Source organism: Glycine max, chromosome 7, assembly GCF_000004515.6.
Source record: "Glycine max cultivar Williams 82 chromosome 7, Glycine_max_v4.0, whole genome shotgun sequence".
Taxonomy (NCBI): domain Eukaryota; kingdom Viridiplantae; phylum Streptophyta; class Magnoliopsida; order Fabales; family Fabaceae; genus Glycine; species Glycine max.
Genome location: NC_038243.2, coordinates 35,162,286 through 35,180,412, shown reverse-complemented (window position 1 = coordinate 35,180,412; position 18,127 = coordinate 35,162,286). Strand labels below are relative to the sequence as shown.

General features: G+C 37.0%; 2 protein-coding genes across 2 annotated transcripts in view; one reads left to right on the top strand and one right to left on the bottom strand.

Annotated features, from left to right (window-relative positions):
- The window catches only part of LOC106799309 (2-oxoglutarate-dependent dioxygenase 19), an 80,631-nt gene extending 68,235 nt beyond the window's left edge, over positions 1-12,396 (bottom strand). Inside the window, exons 1-3 of the mRNA XM_026129127.2 lie at positions 12,305-12,396; positions 11,975-12,199; positions 10,498-10,589 (exon numbers count right to left, since the gene is read on the bottom strand). Coding sequence (XP_025984912.2) covers positions 10,498-10,589; positions 11,975-12,199; positions 12,305-12,396 — 409 coding nt within the window. The remainder of the gene's footprint in view (positions 1-10,497; positions 10,590-11,974; positions 12,200-12,304) is intronic.
- Positions 12,397-16,358: 3,962 nt separating this feature from the next.
- On the top strand, positions 16,359-16,778 carry LOC102662950 (uncharacterized). Its single transcript, XM_006584326.1, has one exon. The coding sequence runs from the start codon at positions 16,359-16,361 to the stop codon at positions 16,776-16,778; it is 420 nt and encodes a 139-aa protein (XP_006584389.1).
- The last annotated feature ends 1,349 nt before the right edge of the window (positions 16,779-18,127 follow it).

The following is an 18,127-nucleotide window of genomic DNA, read 5'->3' as shown; positions in this document are numbered from 1 at the left end:
CAGATGCAGTCCTAGTTTAAGTCCCAGATGCAATCTTAGGGACTTACACTGCCTCCGGAGCCTCCGGTTGGTCCCTCAGGTCCTCGAGTAAGCACAAAGGGGAGTTATGTTGATCCCTCAGGAAACGATCCTGAGATGGGTGACTCAGATATGTGCGGCTTGTACATCAAAGCAAATCCTACCTGCCTGGGTGCCCTGGGGAGAGTTTATGAGGGATCCACTGTTGTTCATAACACTCTTTTGTTGCCTGGCCAAGTAAAGGTGGGTGTGGAGGAGGTTAAAGATCCAGATGCTCCAGTTCCTATACCCACTGATGAGGTTTCCTTAGTGGGGCAGGCAATTCATACCTTCCTTTCTTGGCCGACACATCTGGTCAAGTCTTTATCACAGCAGGTACTTTATTCTTACTATATGTTTCTTCTTTTTGAATTAATTCATTCAGCGTGCCTAAAATTAGGTCATTTAACTTTGTTTCATGAACAGACAGTTGTGTCTCCGGCAAAACCACCTCAAAAGTCAGATCCAGAGGTCGATGATCCGCTTTATCTGATGACATTGACCATCCCCAAGCTTTTCTTGAGGCCTTACCAGGTTACATGGGATGCCACCGTGTTCGGGGTCTTTAATCTAGACTTCCCGCACTACATAAAGCACGAAGACCTCTTCGAAATCACACACGGTGGTCAATGTCACAACATATCAGTGTTACAGTTGTGGATTATGTAAGTCATTTTTGATTACTTTTAATTACCTAAGTTATTGCTTTCAATTCATAAATATTTAACTTTGACTTAACATAAAGAGGCATCTGACTGATACAAGTATGCGAGCGGGGAATTCTGATATCTATGGATTCCTCAAGCCACAGTCCATTCAGAGGTCTGGGCAATCGCAGTTTGAGATTGAAAGTTACATAAAGAGTTGGATGTAGAGTTCAAAACGTGATTTCTACCTTGGAGCCTACCTGAATGGGTAAGTCACACAAAATAACTGAATTTAATTAATGTTTACTAATATACTAACCCATATTCATCCCCACTGCAGCAGACACTGGCAGATGGTGGTCATCGGGCCCAAGGAACACCTAGTTGTTTGGTTTTGTTCATTGCATAACAGGTCAGACAACTACCTTAAGGGGATAATTAACAGGTCAGTGTTCTTTTCAATGCATTTGCATTCAAATACCTCAACAACACCACTTTTTAATTGTTACTCGCCTGGAACAGTGCTATAAAAGGTCTTGATGATGCTCCACAACCTAAATCAAAGGCTCCTGCTAGGTGGATTGTCGTCAAGGTACGTCATTTACATAAAACTTCCACTTATATATACTTCTTATGTCATGCACTAGATGTCCACCATCATTTTAGGAAGTTTCAGGAATAACTGAGAAGCGGTACGTTTATTTCAAAAAAAATTGATTTTTTTATAATTTGTATTACATTATTAACTTATCATTTATTTCATGATGCAATATTTTAACGATCCTAGACCATTGAAGCCAGAGAGATTAAAGGTGTTGCGGATCCAGTGGGCACAGTATTATCTCCGAGTTAGAGCTGAGAGCTAGGATTTAGGGACATTAAGTTTAGCTTAGTTTACTTTGGTTTAACATTTTTGACATTTCCTATGTAATTTGAACATTGAATTCATTTGTTGATAGTTGTTCATAATAAATCAATTATTCAATGTTTATTGTGATTAAAATTGCTTGAAAGCAGAATAAAATGTTTATTTGCTGTGAATTGGGTCTGAAATTGCATTTTACAGGTACAATTTTGGGTTTATTGTAAAAACAGAAAGTTTATATAAAAAAAACTTGAAAACAACATCGATTATTAACAAAAACCAATGTTAATATAGTAAACAATATCGGTTATTTAGAAAAACATATGTCAACATGCACCTTAACATTGGTTTTTCAAAAAACCGAAGTTGATTATTTCTAATAACATCGGTTATTTATACATAACCGATGTTAATGTACAAACGTTAACATCGTTTATTTATAAATAATCGATGTTAATATATAAACGTTAACATCGGTTATTTATAAATAACCGATGCTATATATAACTAACTACAGTAAAATAAGTGTATAAATGATGGACGTTCACATCGGTTATACATGAAAAACCGATGTTAATATATTAGTTAACATCGGTTTTCTACCGATGTTAACCGATGCTATAGAAAGCCGATGTCAACGTTCATCATGCATACACTTATTTTGTTGTAGTTCTTTGTATATAACATCAGTTATTTAGAAAATCGATGTTAACGATAATACATTTAACATTGATACTTTCAACATCGGTTTTAAAACCAATGTAGAATGCCGTAAATAACAGATGTTGAAAGTGTATTTTCTATTAGTGTTATTAGCAACAAAGTACGATTAAAATAATTTATTTGATAAAAGAAGATTGTTAGTTAGCTTCTAACCAAATGATGGGATAATATCAAAGGATGGAGAGAAGAATAAAATAAGATAACATATATATATATATATATATATATATATATATATATATATATATATATATATATATATATTTGAAGATGTCATGAAGTAATATAGAAACATATGAGAAATAAATAAAAACAGAAAAAAAATTGTAACAGGAAATAAAAACACACACACATAGAACATTTCTCTGCTATGACAATCCATCATCTACGTCAACCAACCAGTGTGGTGAATGCAATATTGCTTATACGTAAATCACATATTCCTTTTTCATTATGTTCTGGAGCAGTCAAGATATGTGATTTAGTTCCATATATAGATTAAGCTCACAAACCAAAAAATAATGAATATTGAACGTGATTTATGCATGATTAACAAATTTTGCACTTCTGTTGTGAATGATAATAATATTAATATTATGGACTTACACCAGCCATATACCCCCATTAATTATGTGTTTTAGCACCTTGGTCACATTAATATCTCTGCCACACAACATGCCATCAGTTATGTACTTGAATAGATAGCGATATATTTAGACATTTTTGGTCATAAGAGTAATATCTATGTTTTAAATTATAAGGATAACTTATAATTATATATATTTGAGTAAAGAATATCTACATTATATTAAAATAAATTATTATTACCAAAAAATATTCAAAAAACTTGTATTGTCATTTGATTATAAATTATTATATATATAATTACATTTATTTATTTTTACAATAACTACTTACAAAGTCATACTATAACGATTTCTAATTCGTAAGTAATTTAAATATTTTTACTGAAATGTATAAAGTGTAAATTAAATGAATGTATTTAGCACTATTTGTGCGGTCAAAGGATCATATCTAGAGCCACCCGAAGCAAAGTTGACTCCCTTGAGGAGATCACCAGGCTGCATCACAAGTACCTACATGGTCATTTTAAGTCTCGTTAGAGATTATTATACTAGAGATAGTGTGTTATATATCAAATTTAGTATAGTATATTAGATCTAGATGGCAGAGTAGGAATTATAATGTCAAGCTTAGTTTGTGCAAGATCAATTAACTTTTTGATAGTATTTCCAGACAACATAGGGGTCATACATGTGTCATGCTCCTGAGCATGTTGCATTTAAAAACTTACTATAAACTTCCACAAAGTCACCTCCATACATGGAAAAACCTTTAGTAATTCCTGCATGCTCCAGTCCAAGAATATTATGATTATAAGATTATCATACCATAAGATTTACCGGTACTTTAGTATTTCTACAAGCTACTAATGTTCTTCGTTCATTGTATTGGATAACAAGAACATATTTGAACATGTATTACTTTTTGAGCCTAATAGAACAAGATAATCAAATACTTTAACAACAATTATTGTTTCATTGTAACTGATCATGAACCAACTAGACCACTTGGTCAGAGGTTCTAATACTATATATGTTTTGTAAGGCCACAGGATAAGGAAAGAACATACATTATAGCACTGGATTGCTTCCTCCATTCTGCCAACATCTTTTAGAACATACCTTTTAAGTAAATCAAATAAAATATTATATAATTGCACATAAAATTGCATGTTCAGATTTTTTAAACCAATTATGACACAAGAAGAAACCAACCAAGTTATTGTAAGCTTCCAAAAATCTGGGGTCAAATGCAACCATGTCCAGTTGACCTTGCTCATAATATATATTGGCCAAATTACCTGTGCACCATTTTAAGTTATTAGTATAAATTGGGTTCACTATATTAGTAATCATAAAGCAGCATAATTTGAATAAATGGAAAGTAAATTTGGAATACTATGTTTTAATCTAGAATATAGCAAGAAATGCTAGATTTTAAATGGAAACTAGTGGTACAAAATACTATGTTTTAAATGGAAACTGGTGGTACAAAATATAGCAAGAAATACTAGATTTTCTTACATAAATTACCCAAGTCAGAGGGTACTATGTTTTAATCTAGAATAGAAACCTAAAAAAATAAGAAAAAAGAAAAGAAAAGGCATGAAACTAATTTATATATAGACATGGAGATAGTACTAAACATGCATGTCATGACTTAAGCAACTTATTTAATGCATAGAGTTGTAAGAATAAAGCAACAAAAGAAGGAAAAGCTTATACCTTCATGACTGTGTTCTTTGGCAAACTAAACTGGGCAAGGATATAATCAGATTCATCTGCTCTTACCCTTATTTTTTGTTTTAATATATTAATTTGAATTGTAATCAGATTTCTAATAAACTTTTCCTATTTATCATACTTTATAACTTGAACTAACTAATGCAATAAGAATTATCGTTTCTTCTCTTAAGCTGCATGGTATTAGAGCTGCTATGACTAGACTTATCATTGCTTCTCCCTAGCAAATGTTGAAGCAGAACCTGAGTTCAAACAAACTCAAGCATACCATGAAGGTGTTATGACTACACTAAAAAAGACTGTTATAACACACTCCCCCTCAAGCTAAAGCTTTAGCTTGTTAGAATACAATAACTTGACCAAAAATGCGATTCTTGACCAGATTGAACCCCAAGAACAACAATTGGGTCAATGATTGGGACAAAGACCAAACTAGTGCATTTGGGACAAGGATGGGCCAGTACATCCAAAACAAAGATGGGCCACTGCAACTAAGACATATTGGGATATATCTCTAATAGTCCCTAGCAAGCTGGAAGGTGGACTCAACTCTTGTAGCTTGGAATGAAAAATACAAGTCCCAAATGAAAGTGAAATCCAATGAAAAATGCCAAAAATAAAATGGTTGAAAATGACATGAACAAAGATTAACCACTATATATGCAAGAAGCTAAAATCATCAAAGACATAATGCAAAGGCTTAATCACTAATAACAACGTTGAATCATTCCGAAAACAAATAAAAGTAGGAATTTTGTAGCACAGGATTAACCTAGGTCGACTCAAAGATATGATTCAATTTGGTTCCTACATTCATTCACTTATAAACAAAAAGGGGGGGATTTCATCGAACAAATTGTAAGTGACTATAAAAGAATGCGAAAATACAAAAACATAGATGAAGAAACGAAACAAAACAAAAACAGAATACAATTCAAGTTTAATAGCACCAATCCAATTCACCAAACGAATGCAAATCGAATTATCATAGTTACTATGAATGAGGTTCAGTGTGAAAGTTCAGTCAAATGCATTAGAGAAAATTCAATTGAATCAATCCATAAATTGTTTAAGATCGCAAATTAGGTTGGAAAATCATCCAAACAATTTGTGATTAAATTTTAAAATTAGGAAATGAATCCATAACCTAGTCCATTTTCAATCCTAAGCATAATCATAATCATGAAAATCAAAAATAGGATTCAAGAGAAAGATGAACATTCACAAAGATTAGAAATAGTAAACCAGAACTCAAATTCAGCCTTGCTTGGAATGGATCCTTAGATAAATGAAGTGTTTAGCCCTCCATGATCATCACCCATGGAAAAGCCACAAAATTTTGTGCAAAAAAATGGAAGAACAAAAGTGAAAAGAGGAAGAAGAATGAAAAAAAATTGAGAAAGAAAGATAGAAAAAAGAGAAAAAAAAAAAGAAAGCTTGCACAACAAGTAACTAATTCTATTTTTTTACAAAATGAAGTGACTAACTAACTAACACTAATATATAGAGTGACTACTCAGAAGGAATGGATGGGCCTTGATTAGGGCCATCTAATATACCTAATTAAACTAATTACACAAAACACAACCTAAACTCACTGCCCAATTATTCAAGTGCACAGATTCTAACTTCCAAGCTTAATTTGACCCTCTAAATGGCAGAATTGGCCAATGCTTATCGCTAACAAAATTGAATATCTTTTTCTTGGATTTCCATGGACTACTCAGACGCTCAATTTTGAGTTCTATAGTGTCCTCTAGATCTTGCACAAGGCAGATAGGTCAAGTAAGCACAAAATCCAAAACTTAGCTACAATTCTCAATTAAGCTCAATCATTTGCCTAAGACCAAAATTGAGTTAAGGTGAGAAAATAAAAGTCAAAGAGATTTCAATTGAGCTAAGAATAGTAGAAAAATATTAAACTACAAATGCTCAATAAACCACCAAGCAAAAACTATACCTCAAATTTTAACCACATAAGCTCAATGAGAATCCTTAACAACCATAAGGCAGAAGTAACCAAGCTTAACCACTAAGAGTAGAAGCTAAACATAAGGCTTAACCGCTCCAAATAGAAGCAAAACAAGCTTAGCTGTTAGAGATAGGGGGACCAACATGAAGACTTAACCTTAAAGCTTGAAGAAGTTTTTCTTTTACATGCCTACCTCACTTGAGTGACATTTGTATTGATTGTTGTATTGTGTGTTGCATCTTAGTCTCTATTTTTTCATATGGGCATCATGCATCATCATTTAGGAGTAAGAAGAAAGGTTCTAAAGTTAGAAAATTTCTTCAGTGTTTAAAACTCTATATTTTAATTTATTATATGCATGATTGTAATCGATTACACAGTTCAGATGAGACAATGATTGGTTTTTTAGGAGTCTTTGCTTTAATTGATTCCAGGTGATCAAAATTGATTACTTCTCTCGAAATGTGTTTTAGAAGTGATAAAGAACACTTTAATCAATTACATCAAGAATCTAATCGATTACATTGTTCTTGAAAGTTTTTTAGATTTTGGGAAGAACACTTTAATCAATTGAAATGATAATATAATTGATTACTTCATCGAAATAATAGATTACATTGTATATTTAATCGATTACAAGTGTTTATAATTGTTTTCTCTATAAATAGCCACCTTGTGTTCTCACTTCTGAGTGTATAAAAAGTGTGAAATTAGTATGAGCTGAAGTAAGTGATACAAAGAGAGAAAATAAAGTGCTTAGATACAATATGACTCACAACTTCTAAACTTTGACTATGAAGGTCATATTGTGAAAAATGAGTTGTGATTTTCTCTTAAGTTCAAGAAGGCACTCATTTGTTCAAGCAAGGTTCTTGTGTATGATTGATTAGGTTGTGTCTTTCTATGGCCGTTTTTCATGTACATTGTTAGTATATGCATGAATTTCTGAAGGCATGTTAGAATAGGTTTTTTTAGTTTGGGCTAAGGGTAGGTTTCTCTTAGGCTCATATTCACAAAGGACCCTAGGGTTGGGTACCTTAGTCTATTTTTTTAGGGTAGGAATTAAGATTGTTTGTGATTGCTTGTAAGAATTTTATATGCATAGTGAAAATCTAATTCAGGTTGGATTAGATAAATGGATTAGCTTCCCTAGAAATAGAGAGTAAACCAATATAAAAATTGGTGTACATCTTCTTTTGATCTTATCTTTCTTTCTCATTCTGGTCTTGATCAATTTACTGAAGGTTAAAGAAAATATCTTTTTGAGGAAAGCACTTTAACAAAGGATTATGTGTAAAGGGTGATTGATTAAATATTGGTTTATCAAAGGTTTGTGATACGACCCTTGGAAAAAAAAGATTTTTTACTTTGGTTTTTTTAAAGTCTGCTTTGATTTAGAAACCAATACACCCCCTCCCCTCTTGTGATGGAAACTTGCTTGTAGGGCTTCTATGGAGGCTGGATCTTTGAGCTTCAATGAGGTCCTTTAATGGTGATTTTCCACCATGGAGATGCAGCGGAAGACAAAGGAGAAGAGGTGAGAGGAGGCGTCATCCACTAGGGAATAAGCCATGGAAGAAGGAGCTTCACCACCAAGATGAGCCTTGGATAAGAAGCTTGGAGAGGATGCTTCAATGGAGGAAAAGAAAGAGAGAAAGAGAGAGGGGGGAGCATGAAATTGAAGGAAGAAAATGGGAGAGAAGTTGAACTTTGAATTGTGTCTCACAAGACTCTCATTCATCAAAGTTACAACAAGTGTTACACATGCTTCTATTTATAGACTAGGTAGCTTCCTTGAGAAGCTTTCTTGAGAAAACTTCCTTGAGAAACTTCTTTGAGAAAACTTCATTGGGAAGCTAGAGCTTAGCTACACACACCCCTCTCATAACTAAGCTCACCTCCTTGAGAAGATTCCTAAAGAAGTTGGAGCTTAGCTACACACACCTTTCTAATAGCTAAGCTCACCTCCTTGAGATGAAAGGCTAGAGCTTAGCTATACACCCCCTATAATAGCTAAGCTCACCCCCATGACAAAATAAACAAAAATACAAAAAAGTCCCTACTACAAAGACTACTCAAAATGCCTTGAAATACAAGGCTAAAACCCTATACTACTAGAATGGCCAAAATACAAGGCCCAAATGAAGGAAAAACCTATTCTAATATTTACAAAGATAAGCGGGCTCATACTTAGCCCATGGGCTCGAAATATACCCTAAGGCTCATGAGAACCCTAGGGCCTTCCCTTGGATCTCTGGCTCAATCTACTTGGAGTCTTTTATCCAATGGCCTTACGGGGTAGGATTGCATCATCTTGGTTCGTGAGTTCCATCATCTTTTTCATTAACCACCTAAAAGGAAAAAACAAACTAATGACAAATGCATAACCACCTTTTAGGCAGAAGCAAACTAATGACAAATGTTTAACCATCCATGGCAAAAGCTTGACATAATGCTTAACAACCATGGACATAAGAAAACATGCTTAACCACATAAAAGGAAAAAGCAAACCAATTACAAATACTTAACCACCATAAAGGCAAAAGAAACAAATGGCAAATGCTTAACCATCCACGATAAAAGCTTGACATAATGCTTAACCAACATAGATAGAAGCAAACATGCTTAACCACTTAAAAGGAACAAGTTGGCCTATGACAAATGCTAAACCACCATAAAGGTGGAAGCAACAAAGCTTAACCACCAATATTAGAATCTACACATGATGCTTAACTACTCAAGATAGAAGCAAACAAATGGCAAGTGCTTAACCACCATATCGGAAGAAGCAACAAATCTTAACCATCAAGAGCAGAAGCTAAATATGGTGCTTAACCACTTAAGACAAAAGAAAAACACAATATTTGAATGCTTAACCCCCATAGAGGCAGACGCAACACACCAACACTTAACCATCTATGGAAAAATATTTATATCGATGCTTAACCATCATGGACAAAAACTTGACTTCAAAATTTGAAATATGGGTCAAAAGCTTGACCCAAGAGAATTGGACAACACAGGTAATATGAATTTTAGGGAGGCTATAATAGAGAAAGAATGAGACTCGAGAGGGTGAGAAAACATGATTAACAAATTATTTTTTAAAAAAATATAAATAGTTGAGATAGAGGGGACAACAATGGATGACATGGACTTGGATGTTTGATAAAGGAGGTACAGAACATTAGGTTACCAAAGACAGATACAGACTTATTGAATCAAAGGTTAGGGTGTTAGAAATGACCCCCTGAGTGACACACAACATTATGATCAACACCGGGAACCCCAACCGAGAGGTGTTGGACTGGGCGATCTGTGTGATTTGGCTTGAAATGAAGCTGCCCAAGTCCATGTCCATCTTCATCACCAAGCCATATATCAACCTTGCCCTATCAACATTAAGATTAAAAGTGTGAGAGGTAGGCGTAAGGTTAAAGTAGTAAAGTACACTCCATGTCTGAGCGAGTGCAGTGAGGTCCTTCCGCAATAGCTTCTATGGGGCCCTGTCGGCGTTCGAGATGAATCCACCTTCGGGTGTGCATAAGGCTGCTACAATGTCCTGGTGGTCTAGGTATGTGTTCACGTACTGAAAGCATGTCAGATATTCCTCTCCTTCAGCAAGGATGATTGGGGTGTTGAGGAAGTCATTGATCGTCTTTGCATCAAACCTGATGACCTGCCCCCGCACCCTATAGTATTTTGGAGCTCTGTCCTTTAGGTCATAGATGTTGGAGCAGAATTCCTTGACCAGAGCATCGTCAATCTGCTTCTCCTGGAGTTTGGTGAGTACCCGGCAGCACTGCCTCCATTAGAGCTCTCCGTAAAATTCACCGAACATCCCTGTGGAGAACTCTATGTTCCTCTCCGGTAAGATGTTTCGGAGGTGAAGATTGTCATGATACCTATGCCATGCTGTCTCAGAAGTGAAGCAAGAGGAATCCCAGGTGGATTCCCATCCTTGTGTAGGAATTGCTCGGCATTTTCGTGAGGCCATCTGAAAAAAATAGAAATAGGACTAGGTTTAGTAAAAATAGGGATGCAAACAGTAAAGTAAGTAAATAAATAATAAAAATTAAAAAATTTGGCACTTAGCACCAAGTCTCGAGGGCTCTGGGCTTAGCGCTGCAGTCTCACTTAGCATGAGTTACGCACTAAGGGAGTTCTATTCTTTATGAGCATGCTAAGCACTGTGTGATGCTTAGCGAGCTCATAAATCCTTATGGGCGCGCTGAGCTTGAGCTTGCTCGTTAAGTGCCCTGATCAAGTTCCTCTGTCACTTAGAACTTGCTCTGCATGCTATGTCGCATTTAGTGAGTTCATTCCAAATCTTCCAATTTCCCATCTAGATTGCTCGTTCTCGCTAAGCCTCGCACTAGGCTTAGCGAGTTGGTACCTGTGCAAAAAAACATAATGAACAAAGAACAAAAGAAATGAGTAAACCTTAAACAGCGAGTTTTGCGTGAAGGAAAGTAAGTTTGAGTGAGGGAATAGGAAGTGAGAGCAGAGGAGGGAGAAAAACTTGAGACAGAAGGTGAAGACTAAGTGTGCAAAAATAGATTAAAAGTGAGAAAAGGTTGGAAGTTGGAGAGTTGTGCAGTTTTTGAAAACTACCAGCAGTTATGACATGTGCGCTTAATGAGTAGTGGTCGCTAAGCACACCAAGGGCAACGTCCCTTGGTATTCCCTCCAAAGATTTGAATTTAAATTTACCTGCACGCTTAGCGAGGATGCCTCGCTTAGTGCGTGTGTCGTCAGCTTGGCATTGAGTGCACGAATGCTCGCTTAGCACGGTGCTTCGTCAGCCCAATAACCTTTCTACTTCTTCCACCCTTGAAATCAATATATACAACTGTTGGGCTTTTTGTTTACCAGAATTGAAGAAGAAAAATTTTCAAAAAAAAAATGTTGGGTTGCCTCCTAGTTAGCGCTTAATTTGTCGTGTTTAGTTAGACGTTGTCCTTCCTTTTATGGATCGTTCAAGTAGACAACACTTGTTAACCTTTCTAACTAGCCTCCATTGTAAATTTTTAAACGTTGTCCATTGACGATCCATCTTTTCTCAGGGGTGCCCGCTGTAGGGATTAGGTCATTCTTTTCATTCCGAATGATTGTCATGCCCCCTTTCTTTGGTACCACCAGGACTGGGCTTACCCAAACACTGCCGGAAATGGGGTAGATAAGTCCAACCTCTAGAAGCTTGAGCACCTATTTCCGCACCTCTTCATTCATTGATGGGTTGAGCCTTCTCTGAGGCTGTCTACTAGTTTGTAATCTTCCTCCATCATTATCTTGTGCATACAGTAGGTAGGGTTATTTCCTTTGAGATTTGATATGTGCCACCCAATTGCCTTCCTGTGTCTCTTGAGAACCTTTACCAACCTGTTCTCTTCCTCTACTATTAGCTCATTGCTGATCGCCACACGCTTGGTCTCGTTCTCCTCCGAGAACACATAATTCAAGTGGTTGGGTAGGATTTTCAGCTCCACCTTGGTCTTCTCGGATGGACTCCCACTTTTCAATTCTTCAAAACTGGTCCCCCCTGTAGGAATATTTTCTTCACGATCTAAGTCTTCCAAGAAAGCCCTTAGATCTTTCTCCTCTTCACTGGTTAGATAATCCACTAGATTGATTAAAGCTTTCTCTAGTGATGTCTGTGTGGTCTAAAGAGCATCGACATCTTCTTTATTGACCTCCTCCACCTTAAAGCACCTCCTATCTTCCTCTGGGTATTTGATTGCTTCAAAAAGGTTGAAGGTTACCTTTTGGTCATCAACGCTCATTTCTAGATTTGCATTCCCCATATCTACCATATAATTGGTAGTCAACATGAAGGGTCTGCCTAGGATAAGAGGAATCTCTATATTTTCTTCTATTTCCATGATGAAAAAAATCCACCGGGAAAGTAAAGTGGTGGACTTTGACGAGGACATCTTCTACTACCCCGTACAGTCTTGTGATTGATCAGTCTGCGAGCTGGAGCGTCATCTTGGTAGGGTCTATCTTCAGATTTCCAATTCTTCTACACATTGATAGATATATTGAGTTGATGCTTGCCCCTAAGTCAATGAGAGCCTTCCCTATTGACTCATTTCCTATAGTGCAAGGGATTGTCATGCTCCCCGGGTCTTTGAATTTTTTGGGCAGCTTCCTTGGTATTGTAACACCCTGAAATGTTATTAATTATAAATCGATTTTGATTGTGTTTAGCTTGTTGTTTGAATATATGTTTGACTTGAATTGTTTGATATATGACTTGAATTAGTCATGTGTGAATTTCTTGATGTGGATGTTGAGTTATGTGGAGTTTTGTTGAGCAAAGTTGAAATTATGAGATTTTAGATTTTTGCCTAAACCTATTTTAGTAACATTGCAATCACGGATTCGTTAACCGTTGGATTGTCTTCAAATTTTGTCTGAAGCTTCCTAAGACTTGTTTCCACAGTCTGACCGTTGAGATTTTGAAATAACAACTTTTGGTCTCTTGCTAAGTGCGAATGGCGTGCTAAATTCAATTCCAATATAGAGGAAGTTGCGCTGAGCGCCCAAAGGTGCGCTAAGCCCAATTCCAATAGAGAGGAAGTTGCACTGAGTGCCCAGAGGTGTGCTAAGCCCAATTCCAACAGCGAGGAAGTTGCACTAAGCGCCCAGGGGTGCGCTAAGCCCGCCCTAGTGCAGAGGGGACTGCACTAAGCCTAAATTCTTGCGCTAAGCGCAAGAAGTGGACTTCGGCTTCGCGCGACAGTCTCGCTAAGCAAAATTTGTAGGTTATAAATACGTCCTCAACGTGAAAAACACGATTTTTCATTCTTCTCTTCTCCAAAAACGCCACCCAAACCCTAAAACCTCATTTTTCACCACCCAAGACCACCGGTGGCCGCCATTGCTTTCCGTTGGACCCCCACACCTAGAGGAACACTTTAATCAGAGTGGAATCCTCAGAATCCTCCTTAAATATTCGGTGGATGAAATCCGTCAATCCTCCATTTCAAAGTTTCTTTGAGGTAATCTTGACTTCTAAACCTTCTCCTAGCTAGTTTGAGTTCCTCTTAGTGTCTTTTATGTGTTGGGTACTGTAATAGGGTGTTTTTACACTTCCTTTGAAAAACCCTAGAGAATGAGACATTGTAAAAGATATATTTTTATAACATTGAGGTTATTTTTGCGGCATTCATTGAACCCCAGTCACATTGGTGTGATCGGAATTTCAAAATGATATTTCCTTTTTGTAGAACCCGAAATACCCCTCAGCCCTTTATGTTTTAACAAGGATATTTGACCCCGAATAGTGCCTTTGACCTTGTTTTTGAAACCCATACTAAATTCCCTTCGTTTTGGCATAATAGAGACTTGTGTTGGACCGACAAGCGTGAATGAGAGAGAGACCTCTAAGTGACGCAAAGATGAACTGACGGGGAGCTCACAATAGGTGAGGGGAGTTTATTATAAAAATTTACCATTTTTGATACCATAGTTAGGGTCAGGGAACCTAACTAAGGGAATACATGCATGTCCATGTTGCATGCTGAGTTTTTCTTTAGAAAACAATGCTTTTGACGAATGGGATGCGATAAATCTATTGTTGATGAATAAAATTATTGTCCTTATTTGACTTGTGTTGTTTGAAGACCTGGGAAGTGTGAATCTCAAGCATGAAAAATATATGTATATGCGGAATGCGACTTACTATTGATGTTGCTATTGATGACTTTAATTGATATTTATGATGATATTGATTTGAGATGACGTTGCTAATGAAGATCATGTCAACATGAATTGATGTTATCGTTGATGATTATGTGAATATGAAATCAGGTTGTTGTTGTTGTTGTTGATAACATCATTGAGATGAGATGATGTTTGTGTTGAGAATGACATTGAAATCGAATGTTGATGATGTTGGAAATGCATTGAGATGTGTAGGTTGTGTATGTACTTGGGGGGTGCAATTACCTTGTCGGATGTCCTTTGTGGGGAAAAATAGAGTGGTTAAAGAATCTAAACATCTCCGAAAGGGGATGGTTAGGAGCTTTAATCTGTCCATGGTCTTTGCACTTGATGACGCCATGTTTCGTACGTTGGATGTTGTGTATGTTCGTGGAGGGGGTGCAATGACCTTATCGGATGTCCCTGGTGGGGGAAAATAGAGTGGTTAAAGAGTTTAAACATCTCTAAGGGGATGTTTAGGATCTTTAATTCATCCATGGTCATTGTACTTGATGATGCCCACGTTCATACGTTGTATGTTGTGTATGTTCATGGGGGGTGCGTTGACCTTGTTGGATGTCCCTTGTGTGGGAAAATAGAGTGGTTAAAGAGTTTAAGCATTTTTGAGGGGATGCTTAGGATCTTTAATTCATCCATGGTCATTGTACTTGATGGTGCCCATGTTTCATGCCTCATATGACATGGGAAATAGTATAAACTATGGCAGTATATACTTTGTACTAGGGGGTGCGTCACCTGGTAGGGAACTCCCTTGTGGCCCAGGTTGATCACCGAGGGAGGGGGGAGTTACAGTGCACGACTGGGTGGCCTCGACAAATACTACATGGTTTCCCTAAGTGAGGTGTCGTGTGGACACTCTTAGGCTATTTCCTTGGGGATGGTACGTACCACATTGCATCTTAGAGTTGAGGTTAGGTGCATGCATCATTCTGAGCAGTATTGATTGGATTCATGGATGGATGATGAATAATTTTTGAATGTGAATGATGAATAATTGTTGAATATGGATGATGAATAATTGTTGAATGTGGGTGTTGAATAATGAATGTTGTGTAAGCTCATGATGTTTGCCTATGTTGTCTTGCAAATTGTGATTATTTGGATTTAGCATTGGTTCTTTTTATAATGAACTCACCCTTGCAATTTTGTATTGTGTGGTTGATACCTATGATGATCGTGAGCCTTGTTCGTGGGAGTATAATGACAGTAGTAGGGTGCAGAAAGTGAGATTCTGTTGAGGAGCCGCCGAGCTGACGTGATGACGTTGGAATTATTTTGGGAGAGAGTTGTGTTTTGTTAATCAACTCCTCCATAGTTGGTTCCATGATTCTTTTGTTAAATTAAAGATGTAAATCACAGATTTGAATTATATGTATGAACAAGTTTAATTTCCATTATGTGAATGTTGTGTACTGACTTACTATACCAATATATATGTATCCATTTAAGTAATGTGTGTTGTTTGGTGATTGCATGTTGAGACAAAAATCACCTTCATTTTTTTATAAGCAAATTAACGGAGTTTTCATTTAAAATTTGAAATAATCGCGATTTAGAATGGTGATATCGTAGCGACGAGGCTGGTCATTACATTTAGTGGTATCAGAGCAGGTCGAACCTTTCGACCAGTGAGTTGTAAGTCTACTATGTTCTTCTGTGTATTCTCTGGTTGCTTTATTGAATGCTTGATGTTAGTTGTTTGCTATTAGAACTTACTCACTTGTTGTGTTTCCATGAGTTATAGAGATTTGATTGTTGTAGTCATATCAGATTTGTTTTTCTGATGTCTGCTAATACCATGAGTTTCAATGTCGTGTCACGGGTTATCAAACTGGCCATCTGTATAACTTATGAAGAGCAATGGGATGATATGGCAAGCGATCAGAAAATACAAATGATGGAAAGTGAGTGTTAATGTCTTGAGGCATCAACTCTCAAAAGTAACCAAGTAGGAACTTGTGATGGTTGTGATTTTTGTGTGGTTATTTTGTTGTGTGTATTTCTTCCATGTCTAACTCCTTGGTGTGTATAGGGAGTGATGGCTGGACGGAATGATCGTGCAATAGCTGATGCTCTTCAAGCCTTAGCACAGGCTATAGGGAATCCAAACAAGGGAGAAGCTGGTGGAGCTATTGAGTACCAAGGGTTGGACCGCTTCCAACAAAACAATCCTCCTTCTTTCAGTGGGGGATACAACCCTGATGGTGCTCAGAACTGGATAAGGGAAATTGAGAAGATTTTTCGAGTGATGGCATGTCCGGAAGGGCAAAAAGTTGCTTTTTGTACATACACTTTGGTGGAAGAAGCTGAGTATTGGTGGGAGAATACTCGCCAATGCTTAGATGCTAAAGGTCAAGATGTGACCTGGGATGTCTTTAAGAGGGTATTCTTGGAGAAATACTTTCCTGAGGATGTTAGGAACAAGAAAGAGATGGAGTTCTTAGAGCTCAAAACATGATTGTAGCTGAGTATGCAGCCAAGTTTGAAGAGTTGGTGAGGTACTTTCCCCATTATCAAGGGAGGGATGGTGAAAGCTCTAAATGTGTGAAGTTTTTGAATGGCTTGCAACCTGAAGTGAAGCAAGTTGTGAATTACCAGGGTGTTCATCAGTTTCCACTCTTAGTTAACATGTGTCGGATTTGGGGTGAAGACTCTCGAGATAGAGCAAACTATTATAAGAGTATAGGTCCAATGAAGAACACAAAGAATGGACCTCAACATCAGGGAAAGCCGTACTCGAACCCTCATAAGCAATATGGTAACCGCCCCAACAATCAGAGGACTACTACAACAGGCTTTGCGGGGGGTAGTGGTAGCAAACCCAATACTTTCCCCACTTAGATCACTTGCTACAGATGTAGAAAACCAGGGCACATCTCCTCAAATTGTCTAGCTAAAGATATAATATGTTTTAATTGTAGACAAAGGGGGCATATTCAGAGAGATTGTCCATATCCCAAAAAGGAGCAGAATGGTGGCGGCCTAAATGGTCAAACTGGACAACCGAAGGCCAGTGGAAGAGTCTTTACCCTTAACAGTGTTGAAGCTTCGAAATCCAAAGATCTAATCCAAGGTAAATGTTTCATAAATGGGATTCCGTTACTTGTGCTATTTGATTCCAGTGCAACCCATTCCTTTATATCCTGTTTGTGTGTAGGGAAAATTAAGCTTTATGTGTCTTCTTTAAATAAAGATTTGGTGGTAGAGACCCCAACTAGTGGTTCTATGTTAACTTCTAATGTGTGTTTGGATTGTCCTGTGGAAATTTCTGGTAGAACCTTCTTGATTGATCTGATTTGTTTTCCTTTGAGCTAGATTGATGTTATTCTTGGTATGGACTGGTTATCTTCCAACCATGTCTTGTTAAACTGTTTTGATAAAATTGTGGTGTTTGATGATTCTGGAGTGAGTAAGGATATGATGTTTATCTCTACCAACCAAGTTGTGACATCTTTAAAAAAATATGCTCAAGTGTACATGATCTTGTCTAGCCTGGAAATAGAGACAAAGGTTTCCATGTGTGACCTCCCTGTTGTTAGAGAGTTTCCTGAAGTGTTTCCTAAAGATATATCCAATCTGCCACCCGAGATAGAGATAGAGTTTTCCATAGACTTAGTACCTAGTGATGGACCCATATCCATAGCCCCTTATAGGATGTCTCCTATAGAGTTAATTGAGCCTAAGAAACAGTTAGAGGAGTTGTTAGATAAGTAGTTTGTTAGAACTAGTGTGTCCCCGTGGGGAGCACCAGTGTTGTTAGTGAAGAAGAAAGATGGGACCATGAGATTGTGTGTGTATTATCACCAG

What these genes read in the sequence shown, in the direction of transcription:
- LOC102662950 (XM_006584326.1), top strand. Translation starts at nt 16,359, where the DNA reads ATGGCTGGACGGAATGATCGTGCAATAGCTGATGCTCTTCAAGCCTTA.